Below are 23,368 nucleotides of genomic sequence, written 5' to 3' on the forward strand. Positions count from 1 at the left end.
CTTAAGAAATCATTCTAATATGCTGATTTATTATTAGAATGATAAATGTTGGCAACATTTGTGCTGCCAAATATTTTTTTGGACACTGCAATACTTTTTTCAGGATTCTTTGATGAATAAAAAGTTAAAAAGAAGAGCATTTATTCAAAATATAAATCTTTTCTAACAATATCTTTGCTATCACTTCTTATCCTTGCTGAATAAAAGTGTGAATTTCTTTCAAAAAAAGAAAGAATAAAAATGTACTGACCCCAAACTTTTGAACGGTAGTGTATGTTGTTAAATGTATATTAAAATAGAAAAATCGTAATAATATTTCACAATATAAAATGTTTTTCCTATATTTTTGATCAAATAAATGCAGCCTTGATGAGCATAAGAAACTCCTTTAAAAAACATTAAAAATCGTTATATATATACTGTATAGACAAGGCTTATGGGAAATTAATGATGAGGTTGTCTGCAAATCTACATTAGAACATGTATTCATAAACAAGCCTAAAGAAAGAATTATAAGGAATTTAGAGGTTATTTACTGGAGAAAACCTGTCCACCGCCTCAGAAACACAACTGTCAGAAAGCCTCCTGCTAATGCACATTCAGCTTTTTTCATTGCAAAAAAACTGTCGATTGCAATGACAGCCAAGAAGTGAATCCAGATCTCTCGCTCTCTGAGAGATTTCTGATAAAAGCAGGAGAGCAAGGTTTTAAAAAAGGACACACGCTGACGTGTCCTTGCCTCAGACTCCCAACAATGCACCGACAGTCAAACGCTCGCTTTGAAACGCACTCGCTCTTTTCTTGTCCCCATCTGGTTCACTCGCTCACGGCTGTCTTTGTAGACATCTCTACGGGATGTTACATTTGCGCTGTGAGCGATGTTTGAAAAAGTCACATAAAAAAAACAAAAAACTTTTCTCTCAGAACTTGAGATCGGAGGGTCAGAAACGGCCACGTTAATATTTAACAGAGAAAAGACACAAACTGCTGATCATCTGAGATAAAAGCTTTGTGGGGACTAGATTTAGCATAAAGGGCCAAAAGAATATGTGAATGACGAGAGGCCGGAAAACAGGATAAAAAAAATAATCAGGCCGCAATCAGATATTTTGGCAGAGACACAAAAAGAAAAAACTTATTATTTTTAACACAAATCATAATTGACCATATTTACTTTCATAATGCCTGTTTCCGGTATTAGTTGTCAAGAACCAACAATGAACAGCAATTATGGCAAAATCTTAATATTAACATATAAGTACACTATTGATTTTTAGTTCATGTTCATTCTTATATCAATGTTATTAATGCAACTTGAAAATATAAAAATGCATTAGCATACACTACCGTTTAAAACTTTGCAGTCGGTAAGATTAAAGTTTTTGAAAGAAAAACTTCTGTTCACTAAGGCTGCATTTATTTGATTAAAAGTACAGTAAAAACAGTAATATTGTGAAATATTATTACAATTTAAAATAACAATTTTCTATTTGAATATATTTTTGTAAGAATTATAGAACCTCAGACACTTTGATCTTCTGAGACAGACAATACACACACAGTGTTCTTCAGTGTCACATGATTCTCCAGAAATCACTCTAATATGCTGATTTGCTGCTTTTATCATTATTATCAATGTTGAAAAAAAGTTGTGCTGCTTCATATTTTTGATGAAACTGTCATACTTTTTTTTTTTTTCAAGTTCAAATGAACACAATTTATTTGAAACAGAAATCCCGTTTTTGTCACTTTTAATCAATTTAAATGCATCCTTGCTGAACAAAAGTATATAAAAAAAAAAAAAAAAAAGTAGAAAATAACCAAGAAGAATAAATGCTGTAAAAGTATTTTTCATTGTTAGAATATGTCAGCTACTGCAAAGTTTGTTTCTCCTGATATTCACAGAAGGCTTTATTAGCTAACTCTGTGAAATGACTTTTGTTTTCGGATGACACCATGCTCATTTCCACCCCTCTCTGCTCTATTTGGACAGGACTAGTTCTCTAGATCAGGTCCATTTGTTTCCCAGCTGCACTTTGTGATTTCAATCCCATCCAAATTGAACACGTCTGTGTATTTCTCACACAGCCTGTTTAAAAATTACAGAGCAAATTACCTACTGTTTTTGGCAACCTCTGGGGTCCTCTAATGTTGTTCGGAAAGTAACAGCTATTGTGGTACTTTTTCGACAACACTTCTCGTTTATTTTGACCTTTTGTCCAACACCGTGACGAAAGCTAACTGGTGCACTTCATTATGGTGCAGACCTTTTTGCCAGTTTGCTGGGTAAAGTTGGCAAATCAGCTGTTCGATTCATCAAACATGTACACTCACATCCTTGCAGTCAGCAATTTGCGCTTTTGATTGTTAGAATTGGGTTGCAAGACACAATGCAAAAAAAAGCTACTCTATCTATCTATCTATTAAATATATGTTTAAATACTATATACTGTATTATTAAATATATTAAATATAATATATTATATCATCAAGCTTGGATTGTTGTTTACAATGAAAAAAAAAAATAAATAAATATCAATCAAGAAACTAAAATACTAATAAAAAAAGCTAATTGTTATATTAAATATTATTAAATCTATATATTTAATTATATTATTTAAATATTCTTTAACTATATATTTTAAATATTATATTACATTTAAATGTATTATATTTAATATAATGTATTATATAATCAAGCTTGCATTTCTGGATGATCTGACCTCATCCATAAAAAAATCTCAATGTCCGATTTCATGGGTCTTGAAGCAAAGCACAACAAAATCCAGCCCATTTTATCTTTCTTGTTGAACATCTTGTTCCATTTTGAAATAATTCACATTAAATGCTTTGCAAACCACATTTCATTTTGCTTTTAATTGCAGGCATTCAGTGGTTGACAATGAATTTTGTTTTATCATTCTGAATAACAGCCGCACCATTTACACGACGAAACTCCAGAAAAGTAATTTGCCCTCAGGAGACATGCAGAATCTTACACCCACCAGTGGAATCTAAATGATGTTATTTCATGCGTTTAACCTCAAGAGAAGAAGACTTTACACAAGCAGACTTTACAAAGACTCTAGTACCTTGAATAACAAGGAAACATTCTGTTGGGGAAATATAGTGAAGTTCGTGATATAGTGAGTTAATTTCAACATTTACCAATACGTTATTAAAATCAAAATCTGTTAATGGTCCTAACATGAACAATTATAATTTTTAATTCATGTTAGGAATTAACTAATGTTAGCTGGACCTGACTGTAAAGTGTTACTAAAACATTTATTTTCATAAGCATGTTAACATCAGATTCATTTAAAACCAGCACATATTTTTCAAAGCTTTAGGGAGGAAACACATTATAACACGGTTGCGATACCTTTCTCCAGGCCTGCAGAACAGATGAAATCACCACATTTGATATGCACTACAGTATATGTGCCGCGTGAGCTAAAGACCTTTTCCTGCCACAGTTCAACAGCTGTATTTGCTAAGTGCAATCCATTATTGAAGTACTAAAGTCAATACCTCATCCGGTCAATGAGATCTAAAGGACACAGTATCCACTGGGATGTGGAGAATGTCAGAAGGTTTGAGGGCATCCAGTGGGTCACATGAGATGGAGAAACCATGGTCTCCGTTCCTCATAGAGGACTGGAAAAGATGTTTATTTGCTGCCGGTCAAGTCATTTGTATTTTCTGTTGAATCAGATCCTAAGGTCTAAATAGAGACCATAATATATATTTTCAAATAAAAAAGGTAATTGCAACTTTTTATCTCCCAATTCAGACTTTTTTTTACTCGCAATTCTGATCAATTTATTTTTTATCACAATTCTCAGAATTGTGTAATATAAACTCAGAATTGCATGAAATGTGAGATAAAAAGTCAAATTTACCGTTTTACATTTTTTTAATTCCATGGCGGACACTGGCTTCCATACTTTTGCTCAGCAAAGCTGCATTTAATTGATCTAAAATACAGTAAAAACAGTAATATTGTGAAATATTATTACAATTTAAAATAACTTACCTATTTGAATATATTTTTAAATTTTAATTATTCCTGTGGTGCAAAACTACCGAGCCCCTTAAGGGACCTTTGCAAAAATAAAAAATACACAGACTATCACGTGCTCACGAGAAACTTTCGCGTGCACACGAGAAACATTTTGCGTGTGCACGAGAAACATTCGAGAACATTTTGCGTGCTCACGAGAAACTTTCTGTTTCAATTTCCGGTGTAGGTATTTTATATTAGCATTCCATGCTTTTGTTTTCTGCGTTGTAAGACAGCAGAGAGTGACGCAACCGGAAATTTTAACGTGTGAGCTCGCGAAACCTTTTTCGTGCGCACGCAAAAGTTTCTCGTGAGCACGTGATAGTCTGTGTATTTTTTTTTTTTGCAAAGGTCCCTTTTGCAAGGCTCCGTACAAACCAGAATTTTCTGCTTGAATATAAAATACTAATATTTTTGTGGAAATGTGTTACATTTTTTTCAGGATTCTTTGATTCACGAAAGTTCAAAAGAACAGCATTTATTTGAAAAAAAGAAATAAATCAAAGCAAAAACAAAAATGTACTAACCTCAAACTTTTGAACAGCAGACGTCAACTGCACATTAAGTAGGGCATCTGACAGATACTGAACAAATAAACATGCTAAATAACTATAACAAATAAATAACTATAATCTTCTATTGCACAGAACTATCATAGTCTTTGTAAATAAACTGAGAGCTGTGGATTGTGCATAATAACGGGAGCATCACTCACGACAGGTGATTTGAAGTCTGACAGTAATTGTGTTTATTCTTGAAGGTGGTGAATTTGTTTCAAAAGCGCTGCTTTGATGGCTGTAGCAGCACAGCTTTAAAGGGATGAATTTAGAGATGCATCCTCTCAGAGAGGGTTTTAGTGTGCTGACAGTCTAATACCACGTCTACACCGCAAGAGTAGCTGAATTATGTGCTTGCAGTGTTGAGCTTGTTGCACCACAGTCCTCTAAACATGTACCGCACAACCTAGCTTTGAAAGGAGGTTAAAAAAAGGTGAATGTTTCAAACTTTCTCTCAAGGCTAGTATTTACCAGAATGTAAAAAACTGCTTGTGATGTCACAACCATGTGTTCATTCATTTAATTTAAATGTAAATGTTTTAAATGAAAAAAATTCTAAATGTAATTTATTCCTGTGATAGCAAAACTGTATTTTCAGTATCATTACTCCAGTCTTCAGTGTCACATGATCCTTCAGAAATCATTCTAATATGATTGGTTTGCTGCTCAAGAAACATTTATGATTATTATCAATGTTGAAAACAGTTTTTTTTGGAAACTGTGATTTTACGATGAAAAGATTTATTTGAAACAAATCTTTTGTAACATTGTAAATGTCTTCACTGTCACTTTTGATCAATTTAATGCATCCTTGCTGAATAAAAGTATAAATTTCTTTAAAAAAAAAAATTATTAAAAATAATAATAATAATCTTACTGACCCCAGACTTTTGAAGTTGTACTATAGAAGAAATTAATTTGTGACTACAAAAAGTGTACAGAAGAATAACATATCGCCTCTTTAAATAAATATGTAACCGCATTTTAATTTTATTTTCTACTTTAGTTCTGTAATGTGATGTATTTCTAAATGAAAGCAGATTTATAGTGAAACCCATTTTTGAGAAGATGATTTTTGATTGGGATGTGGAAGTTAAAGGTCAGATTCACCTTCCAGAACATGTCGAGGTATTTTAGTAGCTTAAAACAGTGTCTAATAGCTACTGGTTAACATTGTTTCCCAAAAAAGGAAAGCAGTTTAACACATAATAATGAAAGATTATGAAATACATTAAACAAACAACTTTACAGGAATAATCTGTACTGATGAAACATACACAAAAAGACCAGGAACTTGTATTAGGAAAGCAAATAGGGTCAGTTTTGATTCCATGTTGACTTGAGGAAATAAGAAAACAGTGGAAACCCAAATCCAAAACTGAAAGGCTGAAGGAATGAATCCTGCTTCTCCAGCAACCCGCGCCAGGCTGGATCTGAACTCTGCCGTGAGGGCTGGCGAGCTCTTTATTGTTAATTAGAGAGAAGAGAGGGACTAATTAAGCTCATAATGAGTTGGCAGGGTAAGGGATGTAAATGAGACGAGAGGCTACAGTCCTTCAAACTCAGACATTGATCCTCCTTCACGCCACTGTAAGACCTCCAAACTCCACTCTCAACTCACGTCTGACCGCCATTAGCCTTGTTATCAGCCGACGGAAGAAAAAGAATGAAATAGAAATATAGAAAAACTAAGCTGTAAGGTGCGGTTGTGTACCACAGTGCTGTCACAGTCAGAATCCCAAAATCCATTTATATATATATATATATATATATATATATGCAAGTTCTAGAAATAGGTTTCACACAAAACTTCTTGTTTATTTCACTGTAATCTTGAGTGAAATGACCTCTACTGTTTTCTTAAGGGTCACGCATCTATTCTTTCGAAGGTTTATCGTTTCTCCTAAATAGAGCAGAATAAAACAGAATGACGAAGGCAGCCGGTCGCAGACATCACAGTAAACAACAAACACAAAGCAGTAAACCATTCAACTCTTTACACATGCTTTAAAGCAGTTTAATCCATTTACAACTCATTTTAGGATTTAAGACCAGCAGCTAAATTCCAGATTTATCCACAAATCTTTAGCTATAGTCTAAAACTAGTTGTACTCATATATTTTCAATGGCAAATGGTTATATCGAGAGAACTGGTGGCTGATGGGTGATATAATGGCAATATAAATATATAATGCATTTGAATGAATGATGGCAAATGAAACGTACAGTACCATTCAAATGTTTTGGGCCAGGAAGATTTTTGTTTTGAAAGAAATCAATACTTTTATGTAACATGGATACATTAAATCATCAGTAAAGTCATTTCAATTGTTACAAAAGATTTCGATTTCAAATAAATGCTTTTCTTTTGAACTTTCTATTCATTAAATAATCCTGAAAAAAAATGAACCACGGTTTCTGTTCATCATAAAATCACAGTTTCCACAAAAATATGAATATGCAGCACAGCTATTTTCAACATTGATAATAATAAGTAATGTTTCTTGAGCAGAAAACCAGCACAATAGATGGATTTTGGAAGGATCATGTGACGCTGAAGACTGGAGTAATGATAGTGAAAATTCAGCTTTGCATCACAGGAATAAATTACATTTTAAAATATATCCAAATATAAAACAGCTATTTGAAATTGTAATAACATTTCACATTATTACTGTTTTTACTGTATTTTTGATGAAACAAAATATTGAGAAAACGCAGCATTTCAAGATAATCCAACATAATTTGATGTATGAATGAACACTGCAGTTTCTACATAAAAAAAAAACATTTATTTTACACTGTATTACATACATTGTATGTATTTTAAATGTGTTTATTTTACTAATTTATTTCCCTGGAAAATATTGGAAAAAGATACTATGCATTGTCTCTTGAAACGGCTGCCAGTAGATTCTGAAAGAGATTTAACTTGCTAAATAATTAATTTTTTTATCACTAGTTAAAACTGCTTTCACGTGTAATTTAGTGACACATAACATACACCTTCCAAATTCACGCTGCACCAGGAAATGAGTTTTATGAAGTGTTAAATGCTTTAGTTTCAGCTATGACTGCAAGTGATAGTCGTGGAGGAGCACGTGTTCGAATCTGATGAGGATCTGCCAAAACCTGCCTGAATATAGATGTGAAATTACGATAGCTGAAGCAAAACCTGCCTGTTAAAAATGTGAAATACTTTAAGAGTGAATCAGACTGACCTTTACAGCCAGAACCTTGAATAAAGATTCGTTTGAGTAGACGGCATACTTTGTGATCAAAAACAAGACTGTGAGTAATGCAATTACAGCCTCATTTTCATTCACATGAAATTAAATGTGGCATCTTCAGGTTTAAACGGCTCTCACCTGCAGTATGAAGATCATGCCCATGATCATGGAGTACATGTCGTATTTGCCCAGCTGTTTGCTCAGAGCTGAACTCATGGCCTTCAGGGCCTCCAGATACTGTTTGAGAACCTTCTTGCCCATGTTACAGAACCTCTGACGTGTTTCCATCCAAATAGAGCTTCATCCAGCTTCCATGAGATTTCTCCGCCACGCGAAACTGCTCGTAACCATCCTCTGTGACAGAGAGAGAGATGGGGGAAAGTACAGGAAGAATTGAACAGACATGAACAATGCCAGAGATGAAACCAGAACACAAGAGAGAGAATGCCGTTAACTTAGTTATCTGCCTTGCCTATGCTAACTGAATTGGAACCTCGTAAGCGACTGATTTACATTAACATTTAGTCATTTAGCAGATGCTTTTTATCCAAAGTGACTTACAAAGGACAATAAAAGCAATCAAACCAACAAAAGAGCAATGATATGTAAGTGCTGTGACAAGTCCCGGTCAGTCTAACACAGTATACATATATACATAGCAAGGTTTTTTTTTTTCAACAAAAAATTTAATAAAATATAAAAATTCATTCTAAAACCTCTAATAAAAATCCTTACAATTACAATATTGCTTTAGATATTATTTAGCAAACCTGTAAGCAGCAAAAACAATGAGAAAAAAATACCATTTTAAATTAAATTAAAACAATAGCAAAAAAATATATATTTAGCAAGCTTTTATTTAGCAAGCCTTTAGTAATCAGTAAAATCAGTAAGAAAAAAATATCCTTTTTTTTTCCTGAGCTTGCTGCAATGCATTGCGGGATTGCCTTCTCGCCAAAGAATAAATGTGATGCTGGCCATAAGAAGGCGTTTTAGATGACATATTATTTATCTTCAGAACAGCCTTCACATATGATGCCTTAAAATGCTCACTAGGTTTTGAAACAGAGCCACAGTGTTATGAAGACACCATGAGGAAGCTGGTGCAAAAGAATCAGGTGTCTGCTGGCTGTGTTTTAAAGCAGACAGACACTGAGGGCCTTCACAGCGGGATCTCAGAGTGAGCTAACAGGCACGTCTGCCTCATACCACCCAGACACTTCACTACAGGACACCTTCGTCTCGCTCTGTGCCTCTCTCTTTCTAAGTGTGTCTCTCCCCACCTCTGAGCTCTGATTCTCCACAGAGCTGATGCTGTGAAGAATGACACGCACACAACGGGAAACAAACTTGACCCAAGTATGTGACACAAACGGCTTTCTGAAATGTGTCTGAGCGCAACTTAAAACGCATTAGGCATGAACAGCCAGCTTCTACAAGCTTGCAGCTCAACAACTGACACAAACAGGTTGTTGAGCAAGTTAGTTAATGCTAAAGTGTCAACATGTTAAAATCAGCTATTGGAATAACAATGACACAGATTTGAAGTAAACTATTGCCTCCTTGTTTGTTACTGAACACACGTTAAATATGTAAAACCAACAACGATTTTTTTTTTTAACCCATGCAACTTAAATTCATGCAACCTCTGAACAGTTTGTGTAAATATACCTAAATGCCACTTCAGAAGCAGCTTCTGAAAACAATGTTATGGCCACTGCCTTAAAAGTTTGTGTGTAGTAAATAAATGTTGAATCAAAATATTTCTTTCTAAACTTACTTTTTTTTGCAATGTGTATGCAATGCTTTTCTCATTTAACAAAATAATGACTTTAAATGATCTTTTGCAGGGTAAATTCTCAGCCCAAATTGATGTGCAATTAATGTCCATGAATGCATACTGCACTGCAATTTGCATACTTGTATAACATACTAAGAGCATGCACTTAAAATGACATCTTTATACAATAAGCCTCTTGCAAACTGTTTGGATGAAAATAATGAATTACTTTAAATTACTAGACAAATTAACTTAAGGCACTAATGGATGCTAAATAACTAATGGATGCTAAATGAATTACCCTAAAATTCAATATTAATTGAAACTGCCATGGCAACTGAAAAAGTTGCACATGAACTCTTAATCTATAGAGCAATGGGGTTGTTCATAATGTTTACTGCATGCAAAAATCATCCAGATAACCCCATATGCGCACATATGGCAAACTATATACAGTGCCCTGAATTTTTTTGAAGTCATGGCTGGACAATTTCATGATCCTAGTCACTCTGGTGTGCCAAAAATGTAAATATGAATGGGAATATACTAGATATTTTACTCATAATAATTTCTAGGGGTGCCAATAATTATGGCCAACATGCATTGGAGAAAAACATTTCATAATGTGAGTTTCCCCCCACTTTCAATTGTTTTACTTCAATGATATGTTAGAATTTTGTGAATTTTTTGAATTAAATATCAAAAAGACTATTTATCTTCACAGCCACCTTTGCTCATATTTATCAAGGGTGCCAATATTAGTGGAGGGCACTGTTTAACTTAACTTATTATGATTTAGTAAATAGTTTAACTATTTCACTTATTATGATTTTGGTTTATATACTATATGTCCTAAGTAGTATGCATGATCAGTGCATCCCAAATATGATTTCTAATCATGCATGCTACTTAGGACAGATGGTATGTAAAGCCACACATTCCTCCAGGCCATGTGAAACCTGTGAATCTTTAATATTTCTTTCCCGAGCATCTATGTAGCATCTTAATCGGTGTCTGTGTGAACCCCAAAGACAGAAAGGTGATAAACCGAGATGTGATTTGCTTGATGGAGATCATATTAACCCAGAGAAAAAGTGATGAATGGGACTATTACCGAGCGTTAGAGGGTAAAACAGAACATTAGAGGCATTTTCACATGAATCCATTCTCTTATGAATGAATTCACTTTGCTGGAACGTTCATCTATTGTCATAACACAAATAACCGAGGCTGTGATTAATCAATTATATGATTATGCTGAATTAGCTCATGAATCCAAGTCAACTGTTATGACAGTGAAACATAGTGTTATTTCCACAGTATCAACAGAAAGTCATGCATATTAGAGCTGCGAGATATAATAGCGTTACAGCAATGAGAAACCTTGGCCTGTGAGGATGATTCTTCGTAAATGGTCCGTCCTCTCTTAGACACACCGGAGTCTGCTTAATAATGAAAGTTTAATTCACAGCATTGATCACAGAGCAGGAGAGTTAGAGAAAAGCCAAACAGAGCGTCCGCTGGGATGAGCCTCTCCTGCTCGTGGAATAATGGGGATTATTCATGAATATATACAGCTGGAAATGAGAAAGAAAACAAGGAAAGAGAAGGGAGAGAGAAGCAGACAGACAAAAAGTCAGAGACATGGGGAATAGACAGAACAGAACCAGAAACAGAATGAAAGAACAATAGACAAATTAATAGACAGAATGACAGAATGACAGACAAAATGATCAATGGATAGATGTATGGAGAGATGGAACGACAGACAGAATAATAGATGGTTAGAAAGAATAACAGATAGATAGAAAGAATGCCAGATAGATGGATAGATATAACAACAGAATGACAGACAGAATGACTGACAGAAGGACAGACATAACGACAGAGATAGACAGAATGACAGACAGATCGATAGATAGTTCTAATGTTACAACTCTATCTCTCTCACACACACATTTGAGCCTCACCGTTTTGTGTGTGTATCAGAAACAGATCGGACTTGTGCTGACACACACACACAAAACAGACGGGAAATCAGTAGAGCTCTTCAAACAAGCGGCATGTGCGCATATGTGTGTGTGTGTGTGTGTGTGTGTGTGTGTGTGCGTTTGTGCTGTGTGTGTGCATATGTGTGTGTGGACGGCAGGTCAGTGTCTCTGCATCTGGTCAGCACAGGATTCTGCATCATCTTGTCATGATGACGGATGTCTCCTCACACATCAGCCTCTCTGAAATCCTCCTCAGATCGCCTGCGTCACCTTCCATTAAAATGCCTTTCAATAAACCTTTGAACGATTCTGATGGTGGAATTATCACTCATTTGTGTTGATGATGGTCTGTGAAGATCCTCTCTGGTTTAAGTGGATCTGGGCTTTTATTTGCTGAGCTATATTAATAAAGATCTGTGTGTGTGTCTGTGTGTGTGCGCGCGCTCAGGCTGTGCTTAATAATGCAGTTCATAACGCATTCAGGGTGAAAGTGCTGAAAATGGCACAAAAGGAGACACCTCTGGGTGTTTTGGAATGGCACACTATCATATTATCACTATTTTTACAGTATGCAGTATAGTTATATATAAAATAGATATATATGAAAAGTAATTAGCATAAAACACTAACATAACTATTTATTTCCAAGAGTTCAAAACAAATGTATGCACTATACAGTATTTACTATATATTGCAGTATGCTAGTATGGAGGTTTAGAGCACTGCCTCTGCTTCATGCACACAAAAGGAAAAGCAGGTCAAGATCTCTAGTGTGACTCAGGGTTCTGCTGCACGTTGCATTTTAATGGGGTGCCGTCATGAGCTTGAGCTCTCAGCGTGTTACCGTGGGAAAAGTGTTATCTGGAGAAAACCTCAGACGTCTCGCTTTCAGGTCAATGTGCTTAGAAACACTCTGATGAATGATTCTCCCCTTAATCACAATAATTCATCTGCAGTTTAATTAAGTGCTTCATTAGGCTGCAAAAGCATGATGGAGAAGTTTCTACATTCTAAAGAGCGCAAGGCAGGCATGGGTGAAGTGAGGTAATATCTGCCTGTATGTCACACAGAGACTGAAGAGATGACCTCTAACAATCTCATATTTTTGAATTTCCTTCAGAAAATGGAAGGACGAAAGTGGGTAGTGGCAATATATTGTCGTCATCAATCAGATCTCAACCTCCACACGCCTCTCGAACCCTCACTTGAGCGCAGGTGAAAGACTGGAAATTCAATGTCCAATGCATATTGTATACAAAAAATTAGTTGGCTGAAATCATAGGCTTATTTCAGCAACCTATGCTTTTTCTTTAAAAAAAATTTAAATTAAAAAATTAATTATGCATGAAATAAAAAAGTCATTTGAAAAGTAGACTGCCACATTAACTGCACATACATAAACAGTGTTTACATAAAAGCAAATCACATTTTCATCCAGTCACATGTTCTCATTCAAACAGCATGGAACAGCTGTGAACAAAGTACTATACTCTGCCGGCTTAGCATTTTCTTCCCGCCATAAAAGCGGATCCTCATCGGGTGGGATGCATCAGCATCTGTGCAGCTGCTCATGGATCGACTTTGCTGTGCATTAATTTGAATGCCAATCTATTATTGTGCTAACAACAATTAGATACATGCAATAAAAACAAAGGACTTTTCTGGTTGCTTTACATGTCAGTCAAGCTGTCTCTTTCTGTCTAAGTGGACAGTTCAAGGCCAGAATAAGCTGTGAATCAGATTTATAACAACAGTCAAAATATCTGGCTACACGAGACATACTCTTCCAGAAACAGCAACACAAGTCTGTGAAAATGTCAGCAGACATCACCATCAAACACACCAACCCTGAATAAACACACTCACACCTCATAACCCAGCAAAACTCTCAATACTGCAAGAAGTGAGAAGTGAATGAGCCAGAGATGGATATTTGTGGGAGGCCAGGCATCCTGCTGAGAGAAAATGGAACCAAACTGCTAAAGAGGCAGCAGAAGACACACAAACACACACAAACACACATCTAGGTTTGGGCTAAAGGGTATAACTTTTCGACTTCTATGGATTTAAAGTGCTCTAAAGGCCCAGTCAGGCCTGTGTACTCAATCTCGTGCTCTTATGTCGGGTTACTGACAGCGTTTCATGAGCTTGTTACTCAAGCAGCAAAACAGGAAAACAAAACTGGATTGCAAACTAAAGCATAGCGCAGATTGCCTTTTTTTAAGACAAAAACCCTAGACAGTAGCCAAGTGTAGTGTGAGAGTGTGAAGCACACTCTGAGAGACCCTGATTCTGTTATTTTAGTATTATTTATAGTATTTAATAATATTTAATATTAAAATAGTTTTTTTAATATATATTTTCAGTTTTCACTTTTAATTTTTGTTCAGTTTGAGTAATTTTGTTAAGTGCTCTTAATATTTAAATTTAGCTTTAATTTATTTTTATTTCAGGTTTAGTTTTCCTTAAACTTAAAAAAATAATAATTACAAATATTTTAAATATAAATTAAATATAATATATAAATTATTTTGTTTTTGAGACAATATTTGAGTGCTTCCATCCATCCATTTACACATGCATCCATCCAATAATTTATCCATCTATCCATCCACCTATTCATTTTTTACATCTATCCATCTTTTTGAGACAATATTTGAGTGCTTCAGTTCAGACACAAACTTCTGAATAATGAAGTGGAAAATCTCTTGGGCCTTTTTTCCACTTCACTCATCTTGACTGATCAGATTGTTATCCGATTTGGTGCACACTCCATTTACACTTGGCCTCCACACAACAGAATCTTACAAATCCTGTGCTATTGTATGCAGATATAATGGAATTTTCTTCACGCTAATGCCAGTCAGCAAAATTTCCTGTTGAATGCTCTCTTTGCATGGCAATTAAGGGCTTAAGGTACATCCGTGTGTCTCTCATCAATCATTACTAATTAACATGTGGATTGTGAGGCTCCCAAACTTCCACTGCTGCTGACGATGCTCCATCTGGTAGGAGTAAAGTTTACATATCTGTCCAAACAACCAGATGCATTTACAGTTGGCAGAGTCCGACCTTGTATACGTGACTGGACTACTATCCATCTCAAATGTGTCTTGGGACCCTCTGACTTTAGACAATTGTTATAAAGTTTGACCCACTTTGCAGCTTATTCTTGCCAATAAGTATCCACTTAGACCATTTTCCCAACATACAAAGTGCCCAATCATTTGTTTGACACCTGGTCACCAATCAAATAGCTATTTGTGTTCGCAATATGCATCAGACAGTTTGTGGACTGATCATGGCTGTGTGGGAATGCTGTTGTGTGCATTAGCTTTGTACTGCACATGTGAACTCACCCTTGTGGAAGGTGGGATTGCTGTCCTGTAGGAGGCGGCTGAGCTGGTGTCCATTGATCTGGAGGAGGCGCAGCTGTTCTCGGAGCGATAACTCCTCAAACACTGCTGGAATCAAATGGCCCACGCTGTTCTTGGAGATGGGTAACCCCAGACCCAGTGCGAGGGTGGGGGTCAGATCCACCTGCTCCAGGACGCCCGGCTTCTCAAATCCCACTACAACAGCAAGATACGTGTCATTAACTGCTCACTGGCTTTAAGACTTACAGCACATTTCTGTCCATGACATGCACTTTATGGAGTTTTACAAGAAAGTCAGTTCTCTTATTTCAGCAAAATGTGAATAATCATCTATCTATCTATCTATCTATCTATCTATCCATCCATCCATCCATCCATCCATCCATCCATCCATTCATCCATCCATTCCTCAATACATCTATCCATCCATCCATCTATACATCTATCATCCATCCATTTATACACCCATTGATCCATACATCTATTCCTCAATACATCTATCCATCCATCCATCCATCTATAAATATATGCATCTATCACCCATCCATCCATTTACATATACATCTATCCATCCATCCATCTATCCATCCATCAATTTATATCCATCCATCCAAACTTTTCCTACTACTTTCGTTCTCCTTCCAGCACTATTCTGCAAACTGACACCCAAAAAGAAGACATATTTACATATTAATTCATGAATGCTGATTACTTCATCTCTGGCAGGAAGTTGATGACACTAAATTAAAATTATTTATACACGCTAAATCTATAATATATTCCTCACAGACAGACATCAGCATTTGATTAAGTCAGTGTTTCCTGTGCTGTGCTGATGAATCTGTAGCGCTAACTCAAAAATGCATCTAGAATTTAGCTGAATAGTGTTGCATAGCTTTTGCATTGTCCTCGCTGGCTGTGCACAAAAATAATCATGCAGATCCTTTACAAAAATCATAAATCAATTGTTAAATCTGACTGAATTGAGTCACTGGTCTGAATGGTTCCAAAGACTCAATTTGCAATGTAAAAATCCAAAGGAAATACGAAGATGATTCAGGTTAAGTTTATGCGTATACCAAAAAAAAAAAGAAAAAAAACTAAAAATTCAGCTGCTTATTAACAAGTCTGCCATGTCTCTCCGGATGTTGCTGGTTTTACCTGCGGCTACAGCGGTATGAAGGACAATGAGGTAAGCATGAAAGCACCGCATGCAGCAGGTGAGGATATGAGCTCATCTATAAATAAAAACGGTGTTGCAAGAGAAAGCTGGTGTGATTGTGTGTGTGATCACAAAAATAGATCAGACAGGAAAAGAAACAATTATCACATTCACCCTGACAGTCTGGTGTAGACAGATGCTGCTCCACTCCACACTTTAATTTAGGAGAGAAAGAGAGAGAGAAAATATCGGGATGAGTGGAAGTGGATAATGAGCATATCTCATAGATTTTCACACTCTAGGGCTTGAGTATAGTGTGTGTTTATCCACACGTGGTTATGAGTGCATCATGTGCTCACTGCGTGTACTGCATCACATTATCAGTGCGACAACCGCTGCGCCAGCTCTGTGTGTGTGTCACAATCAATTACACACTGGACTCAATGCAAATTAATCCATTATAAAACAGTAGGGGAAACATGAATCAGTGCTTTATATTATAAGACAGAGATGAATCAGTGGGTAATTTAAAACTCTCGGGCCGTAAAATTATCCAGCAACTCACTGCAGAATTCCTCTAATGCAATCAGACAGACACAGACATTTGTGATTTAATGTGCAGCGAACAACTACATGAGTCCATGTAGGATATATAAGGAAGAGCACCTAGAAAGCCTTACAGTAGAAATTTAACCTTGTACACTGCTGTTGAAAAGTTTGGGGTCAGTATGTTTTTTTTTGTTTTAAGAAATTAATACTTTTATTCTGCAAGATGCATTATCAAACGAATTGATCAAAAGTTACATTAAAGACTTTTATAATGATACAAAAGATTTCAATTTCAAATAAATGCTCTTCTTTTGTACTTTCTGTTCATCAAAGAATCCTGAAAAATGTTGAATAATATTTTTTCACAAAAAAAAAACGTTCATAATAATAAGAAATTAAAATTATTATTACTATTATTAGCATAGCATTACAATGATTTCTGAAGGATCATGTGACACTGAAGACTGGAGTAATGATGCTGAAAATTTTAAATTATATTTAAATAGAAAACAGTTATTTTAAATTGTAATAATATTTCACATTATTACTGTTTTACTGTACTGTTTTACGGGTACTGTAATCTTACCCAAAAAATCTTACTCATAAAATATTATTAAACATGATTTGAGGACTTAAAAAGTGATGACATACTTTGAAGTAAAATGACATTTTACAAGAAATAACATGTACTTGATTTTATCTGATGTGAACTGACTGGATTGAAAAGTCGACATTCGAAACCAGAATAAAACAAAATGTACTTTAATTTTTATTAAATTAATGCTAACCAGCATTAAATCACAACATTAACTATAATTGTGAGGATCAGAGAGGGTGGAAATGATCATGAAAAAGCAAATTTTGGCTGTTTCTGATACAAGAAACATTGACTAAAATAGAGGGGAACTAATAAGTGCAATAAAAGAATGCAAAGAATTGTAAATGTGCAAGCAAAGATAGAGTGAAACACAGCAGGCTCTTTTTTGTGGAATAACTGCCCTTCATCAGTACTTAGATACTGGAGATATGGTCTTGATAATGTAAAAAAAAAAAATAAAAATGTCTACACTTTAAGCTCTAGCAAAAGCAGATCATATTTTGTGCTCTTGCAAATGATTTAAAATGCAAGAATGGCTGAAATAACTCCCAAACAGATGAACAGAAGCACACAGCTTTGCACATTCTAAGAATATCTTGCACAGTCATTAACGCTGATCTGGAAAATGCAACCGTTTTTGATTTAAGCATTGTTCTGTGTTGTGCGCTTACACATAATCGCTACTGAGAGTTTGCTGAAACACCAACCTTTGATTCTGTGAGACTCAGTTCTGTGTACAGAAGCACTACTGTAGCTTCCCCTTTCTTGAGCTTTTTCAGCAAAGGGTAAATAACATCATTAACTGGTGCATCAGTAACACATTCAGTGTCCCGTCCCTCACAAACACATTAATTCTCATAAATGCATGGGTGAATATGCTGGTTGTTATTTTTCTGATTTAAAGCAAGATTAAGATGAAAAATCATCACTTCAGCCACATCTGGGGACTGATTTACAAAAATGTTTATTGTGCGTAAAGCTTCTTTTCAGGAGACAGAGGACTATTAGAGCCCTTGTTTAGCTGAGATTTCTGTCAGACGGCAATCATTGGATACAGCTTAACAACTGTGGGAGGCCTGGCCAATACTTTATTGAAGAACCAAGACATCAAATATAGAGAACAGGCTTAAAATAACTTCAGTTTCAGAGAAACTTTGGAAAAATCGATAGAGGATCATCCAAAATGTTTTTCTTGAACTTCAAAGAGTCGCATAACCTTTACGTCTGGAGGAGGAACTTAATGTGAGCAACCTTTCCTTCAAAACACCATGAGATAACGTCATTTTTTTGCTAACATGGTTTTCTGGCAATCCAATAGTCAAATCTCTCAATACAGAGCATTCTTCAGAGAACACCCACCAACGGGCTGAAATATTCACCTGTCGGTGCTACTCACCTTTCCTCCTGAAGGCGGGGCTGATGAGCACAAGGGGCGTGTTGATTTCCGGTTCCGAAGATCCGCCGTGGCTTCCGGTTTCAGACATGCCGTGATCTCCACACAGAACCAGTAAGTTGGGCAACGTCCCTTCAGATTCCTGAAACACACACACACACACACACACACACACACACAAAACAAGAAATAAAAATATTTTAATATATTTATGTTTTATTATTACTCTAAATAAATATATTTATTAATAAATTGTTCATATTTATTTTATTATCTAAAATTATTTATTTAAAATTATGTATTAATATTTAAACATATTTATTTAAATGTAACATTAGTACAGATATTTTAAAATTTAATTATATAGATGCACGATAAATACAAAAAAATCTATAAAATAGTCCATTCAAAATCTATAATATTATATATATAATTTTATTTGATAAAAATTATTAAAAAAAAATATACATATATTTCCACAAAATAAATGGTTTTTGGTTATTTCACTCTTTGTTTAGACTATGATCATTTTAGACATGCAATAATTCGTAATTTTTATGAAGGATTCTTGTATTTTAAGAATTAATTTATATATAAATAATATATATATACATTATTTTTAAAATAAAATTACAATATAATATACAATATATATAACATTGTATAAAAATGTCAATTCATAATTAAACAATTCATAAATCAATAATTTATTTCAAAGAAATAAAAAACCTTATAATATGTTTTATCATCTCATGAGTATTATTTGTGGTTATAGCTTTTAAGAGTATGATGATTTATAATACACATTGAACACAATGCATCCAATTAACTTACAATGGATTATATTTCCCAGAGTTATAATGTATTATAAGTCTCATATCTTGCCATCGTTAACTTGTTACTTTACTTAAACCAGACAAAGACTACTTATAAATAATAACAACAACAACAATAATAATAAAAATAAAAATGATATTTTTTAAATCTTAAATCTTCTTAAATCAGATATCTGATCAGATGAATGTGTAATATGGCACATTTGATTTTATCTATATTTATTGTAATATCAGTAAGACAGTAAGATACTGTACAGATCTTAAAGGGTTAGTGCACCCAAAAATGAAAATTAGGCTGCGTTTTACTCACCCCCGAGGCATCCTAGGTGTATATGACTTTCTTCTTTCAGACAAATCCAGTCGGAGTTATATTAAAACATGTCTTTGATCTTTCAAGCTCTATCATTGCAGTCAGCGGGTGTTGCATTGCTTCAGTCCAAAAGAAGTGAAATAAAAAGCGCCCATCCATAAAAAAAAAGTGTCTCACACAGGTCGGCTTTGCGCATGCGCCGCTCAGAAGTAACACATGCGGAAACGCAGCGGAGAGATCAAAACAAAACAACGGTCAAGAATTAGAAGTACAAAACGAGGATTTGTAAAGAAGAATGTCAGAGGATTTCGATATAAGCCAAGAGGAGACTGGTTTTCCTTTGCTAAAGTAAGGAAACTTTGCTTCCTTTGATCCTGTAAACAAACGTTGGTTTTCACGAGACTCACCGGCGCATGCGCAGCGCTGACCTCATTTGTCAGCCGCCCGGAGCTGCTTCCGTAAGTTTTATAAATGTATTATAATTGTTTTTTTTTTATTTTTTTTTTTTTATAATTTATGAGATGAAACAACATATTATATGTTTTTTTAATAATGCATTATGCATTCATTCAGTGGCAGTGCTAGGGCGGGCTTGATGGGGCTATAGCCCCGTCAGAAACTTGCTTAGCCCCGGCACAACCCCCCCAAGGATTTCCTAATGATATTCCTGTTTTTAACTCCCAGTGTCACTTTCATTAACATTGAAAAATAAACATTAAAACCCTAAAAAAAAAAGGTGCCTAATATGTGGCCTATAAACAATTGGTATTATGGGGAAGGGGTTAATTAGGCGCACTCAGTGTTTCCATGTCGAGGTTTTCCGCACAATTGGGCTATTTTGAAAATGCAGTCACGGGAAAAATTGCAGAGCCACGGGTTGCAGTTTTTTGGGCTACTTTTATAATGTACCGCGGCTGCCTAAAGTGTATCTATAGACAAATAAAAATGAAAATAGATCCTTTTACTAATGTGTATTACCGTATTGACCCGAATATAAGACAATGTTTTTTTCTTGGAAATACATCTGAAAAAACACGGTCGTCTTATATTCAGGGTCTAGACTTTGACATGTCAATTGTGCTTCTACAGCTGATACCTCAAATACTCTGCCAAAACAAAACATCTGTTTGGTTTAGATTATGATGTCTATCGCGCTGAAATCATCCGTTTTAAAGCCATATCAACGTCTAATATATGGTTTTCTGAGCGCACACATCCAAAGCACACGGACAGAAAGCGGCTGTCACAGCATGTGAGGACTAAACTAAGTTCTCACTCACACAAGTTTACGTTAAAAACACACAAGTTACAAAAACAGTCGGTTATGTCTGTGAAGGTAAACAGCTGGTAAATAAATCGCATGTTTATTTTAGATCTGTGTGGCAGCAGCAATATACATTAAATAAATCAATAAATCCACTGCTCTCTTGTCTCCTTTGAGGCTGGGACTGTAAATAGTGTTCTGTGCTCATCTGTGCAGCCAAAGGCAAAATAGTTAGCATGTTTTGCTCAAACTTTCACCATGGCATTACACCATTGTCGCTTGTGAAATCAAAATGACGGCGCCGTGGGTGTAAACTTACAGATTAATGGGCGGTAATATTATAATGAGATCCCTTTGCCACGTCACCAAGGGAGCGAAATCAGACATGCTCGTTTTCTCACACGCTTGCAGAAAAAGGCTTACAAAAACAAAGTTACTGGGTTAATCTTTTTTCACGTTTCCTTGGTTGGTAGATGCACTGGGGACCTGATTTATAGCACTTATAACCTAGAAAAGTCAGATTTTCATGATACGTCACCTTTAAGGGTTTTACACAGCAGATATAAACACGACAACAACCAGTCAAAGCATGTCGCTTATAAGTCTGCACGATCTGAGTGTCTCTGTTTAAATGCCATAGTTTTCTCTACAAACTCAAACACATGTGAAGCTCACGGTGATTTCAGCGTTCGCCTCGCACTTTATGAACTTCATTTCCAGAGCCTCTCCAAGAGATCTTTTCACCGTAAGAAATTTGAACAGAAATATATTAGCTACTATGATTTAGTAAAATGTACTTCTCAAAATAATAGGCTAATACCATTACCATTATTTGTAAGGAATATCATTCAACCCAAATATTTTTCATCCATGTTATAATATCAAACACACAGTTTTGTCGTGCATCATCTTATTTGACAAAAACAAAAATGCAAGGTTTTTGTTGTAAATTAATTGTTATATTTAATTATATTATTATCAATTTCATCAGACATAATTTTTCATGATAAATGTGTATTAAATCATAAATCACAAAATAAATCAAATGGAAAACACATCATATTTAGGGAAAAAATAAAGTGAATTTCATGGGGCCCTAAATTAAACGTTGGCTTGAAAGAATTTATGAAAAAAAACAAGTTATGTTTACATGCATTCTCAAAGCATTTCCTTCCATAATAATGGTAAATGAATATTGTGATAAATATTGCTATGATATGGGAAAAAAATATTGTCATAATACTTTAGCCCTTTTAATTTTATCTTGAAAAGTGCTGAAAATTAAAATGAAAGAAAGGGTAAAATAAAATAAATAAATAAATAAAATACAGATTAAATAATTTAATATGCACATACTACATATAAACTTGTCTTGCTAAGATTTAAAACATAGGCCTAGAATAAATAAAATCAAAATTTTTATTTTTATTTTAAAAAGCATTAATGGAATAAAGCAGCTGTCAGCTGTGATTGGATATGGCAAAAATTGGCTTAGTTTTCATTCCTTTTGGGGGGTTTTGAGTAAGCTTTGGGCTGGAAATTTTTCTGGGACCTGGCAACCCTGGGCACGCTGTACAGTGTGCATTAGCGTTCGATGGAGCGCTATTTAATATCAAGTAAAAGACCGCGGATTTCAGACACTTTGCAGAATAGCTCAGATGAGAACAATAACACAAGTCGACAGTCTCAAGTCCTCTTTACACTAGTGCGTTGGTTTTGAGTAAGCTTTGGGCTGGAAATTTTTCTGGGACCTGGCAACCCTGGGCACGCTGTACAGTGTGCATTAGCGTTCGATGGAGCGCTATTTAATATCAAGTAAAAGACCGCGGATTTCAGACACTTTGCAGAATAGCTCAGATGAGAACAATAACACAAGTCGACAGTCTCAGTCTGAAGTTCAGGATGGAGAGGAGTCTGTCGTCACACAGAATAGCAACTCTTAAAAAATAGCTTATGTGGAAATAGTTTTATGAATTGTCGGTACTTTATTGTAAAAAAAAAAAAAGTAAATAGATATGTGTAAAAATAAACAAATAAATAAAATAAAAATAAAATAATAACAAAAGAGAAAAAATCCCTACTTTCTCTCTTTTCTTATGTGCGTTCATAAATTGTATTAAAGGGGTCATATGATGCGATTTCAATTTTTCCTTTCTCTTTGGAGTGTTACAAGCTCTTGGTGCATAAAGAAGATCTGTAAAGTTGCAAAGACTAAAGTCTCAAATCCAAAGAGATATTCTTTATAAAAGTTAAGA

At 35.0% G+C, this 23,368-nt stretch overlaps 1 protein-coding gene across 1 annotated transcript in view; it reads right to left on the bottom strand.

Annotated features, from left to right (window-relative positions):
• The window catches only part of LOC107688002 (GPI ethanolamine phosphate transferase 2-like), a 145,138-nt gene that overhangs the window by 68,969 nt on the left and 52,801 nt on the right, over positions 1–23,368 (bottom strand). The window contains 4 exon segments of the mRNA XM_016485536.1: positions 7,992–8,118; positions 8,120–8,207; positions 14,984–15,196; positions 18,707–18,845. Coding sequence (XP_016341022.1) covers positions 7,992–8,118; positions 8,120–8,207; positions 14,984–15,196; positions 18,707–18,845 — 567 coding nt within the window.

Source organism: Sinocyclocheilus anshuiensis, unplaced genomic scaffold (assembly GCF_001515605.1).
Source record: "Sinocyclocheilus anshuiensis isolate Anshui unplaced genomic scaffold, SAMN03320099.WGS_v1.1 scaffold189, whole genome shotgun sequence".
Lineage (NCBI taxonomy): Eukaryota > Metazoa > Chordata > Actinopteri > Cypriniformes > Cyprinidae > Sinocyclocheilus > Sinocyclocheilus anshuiensis.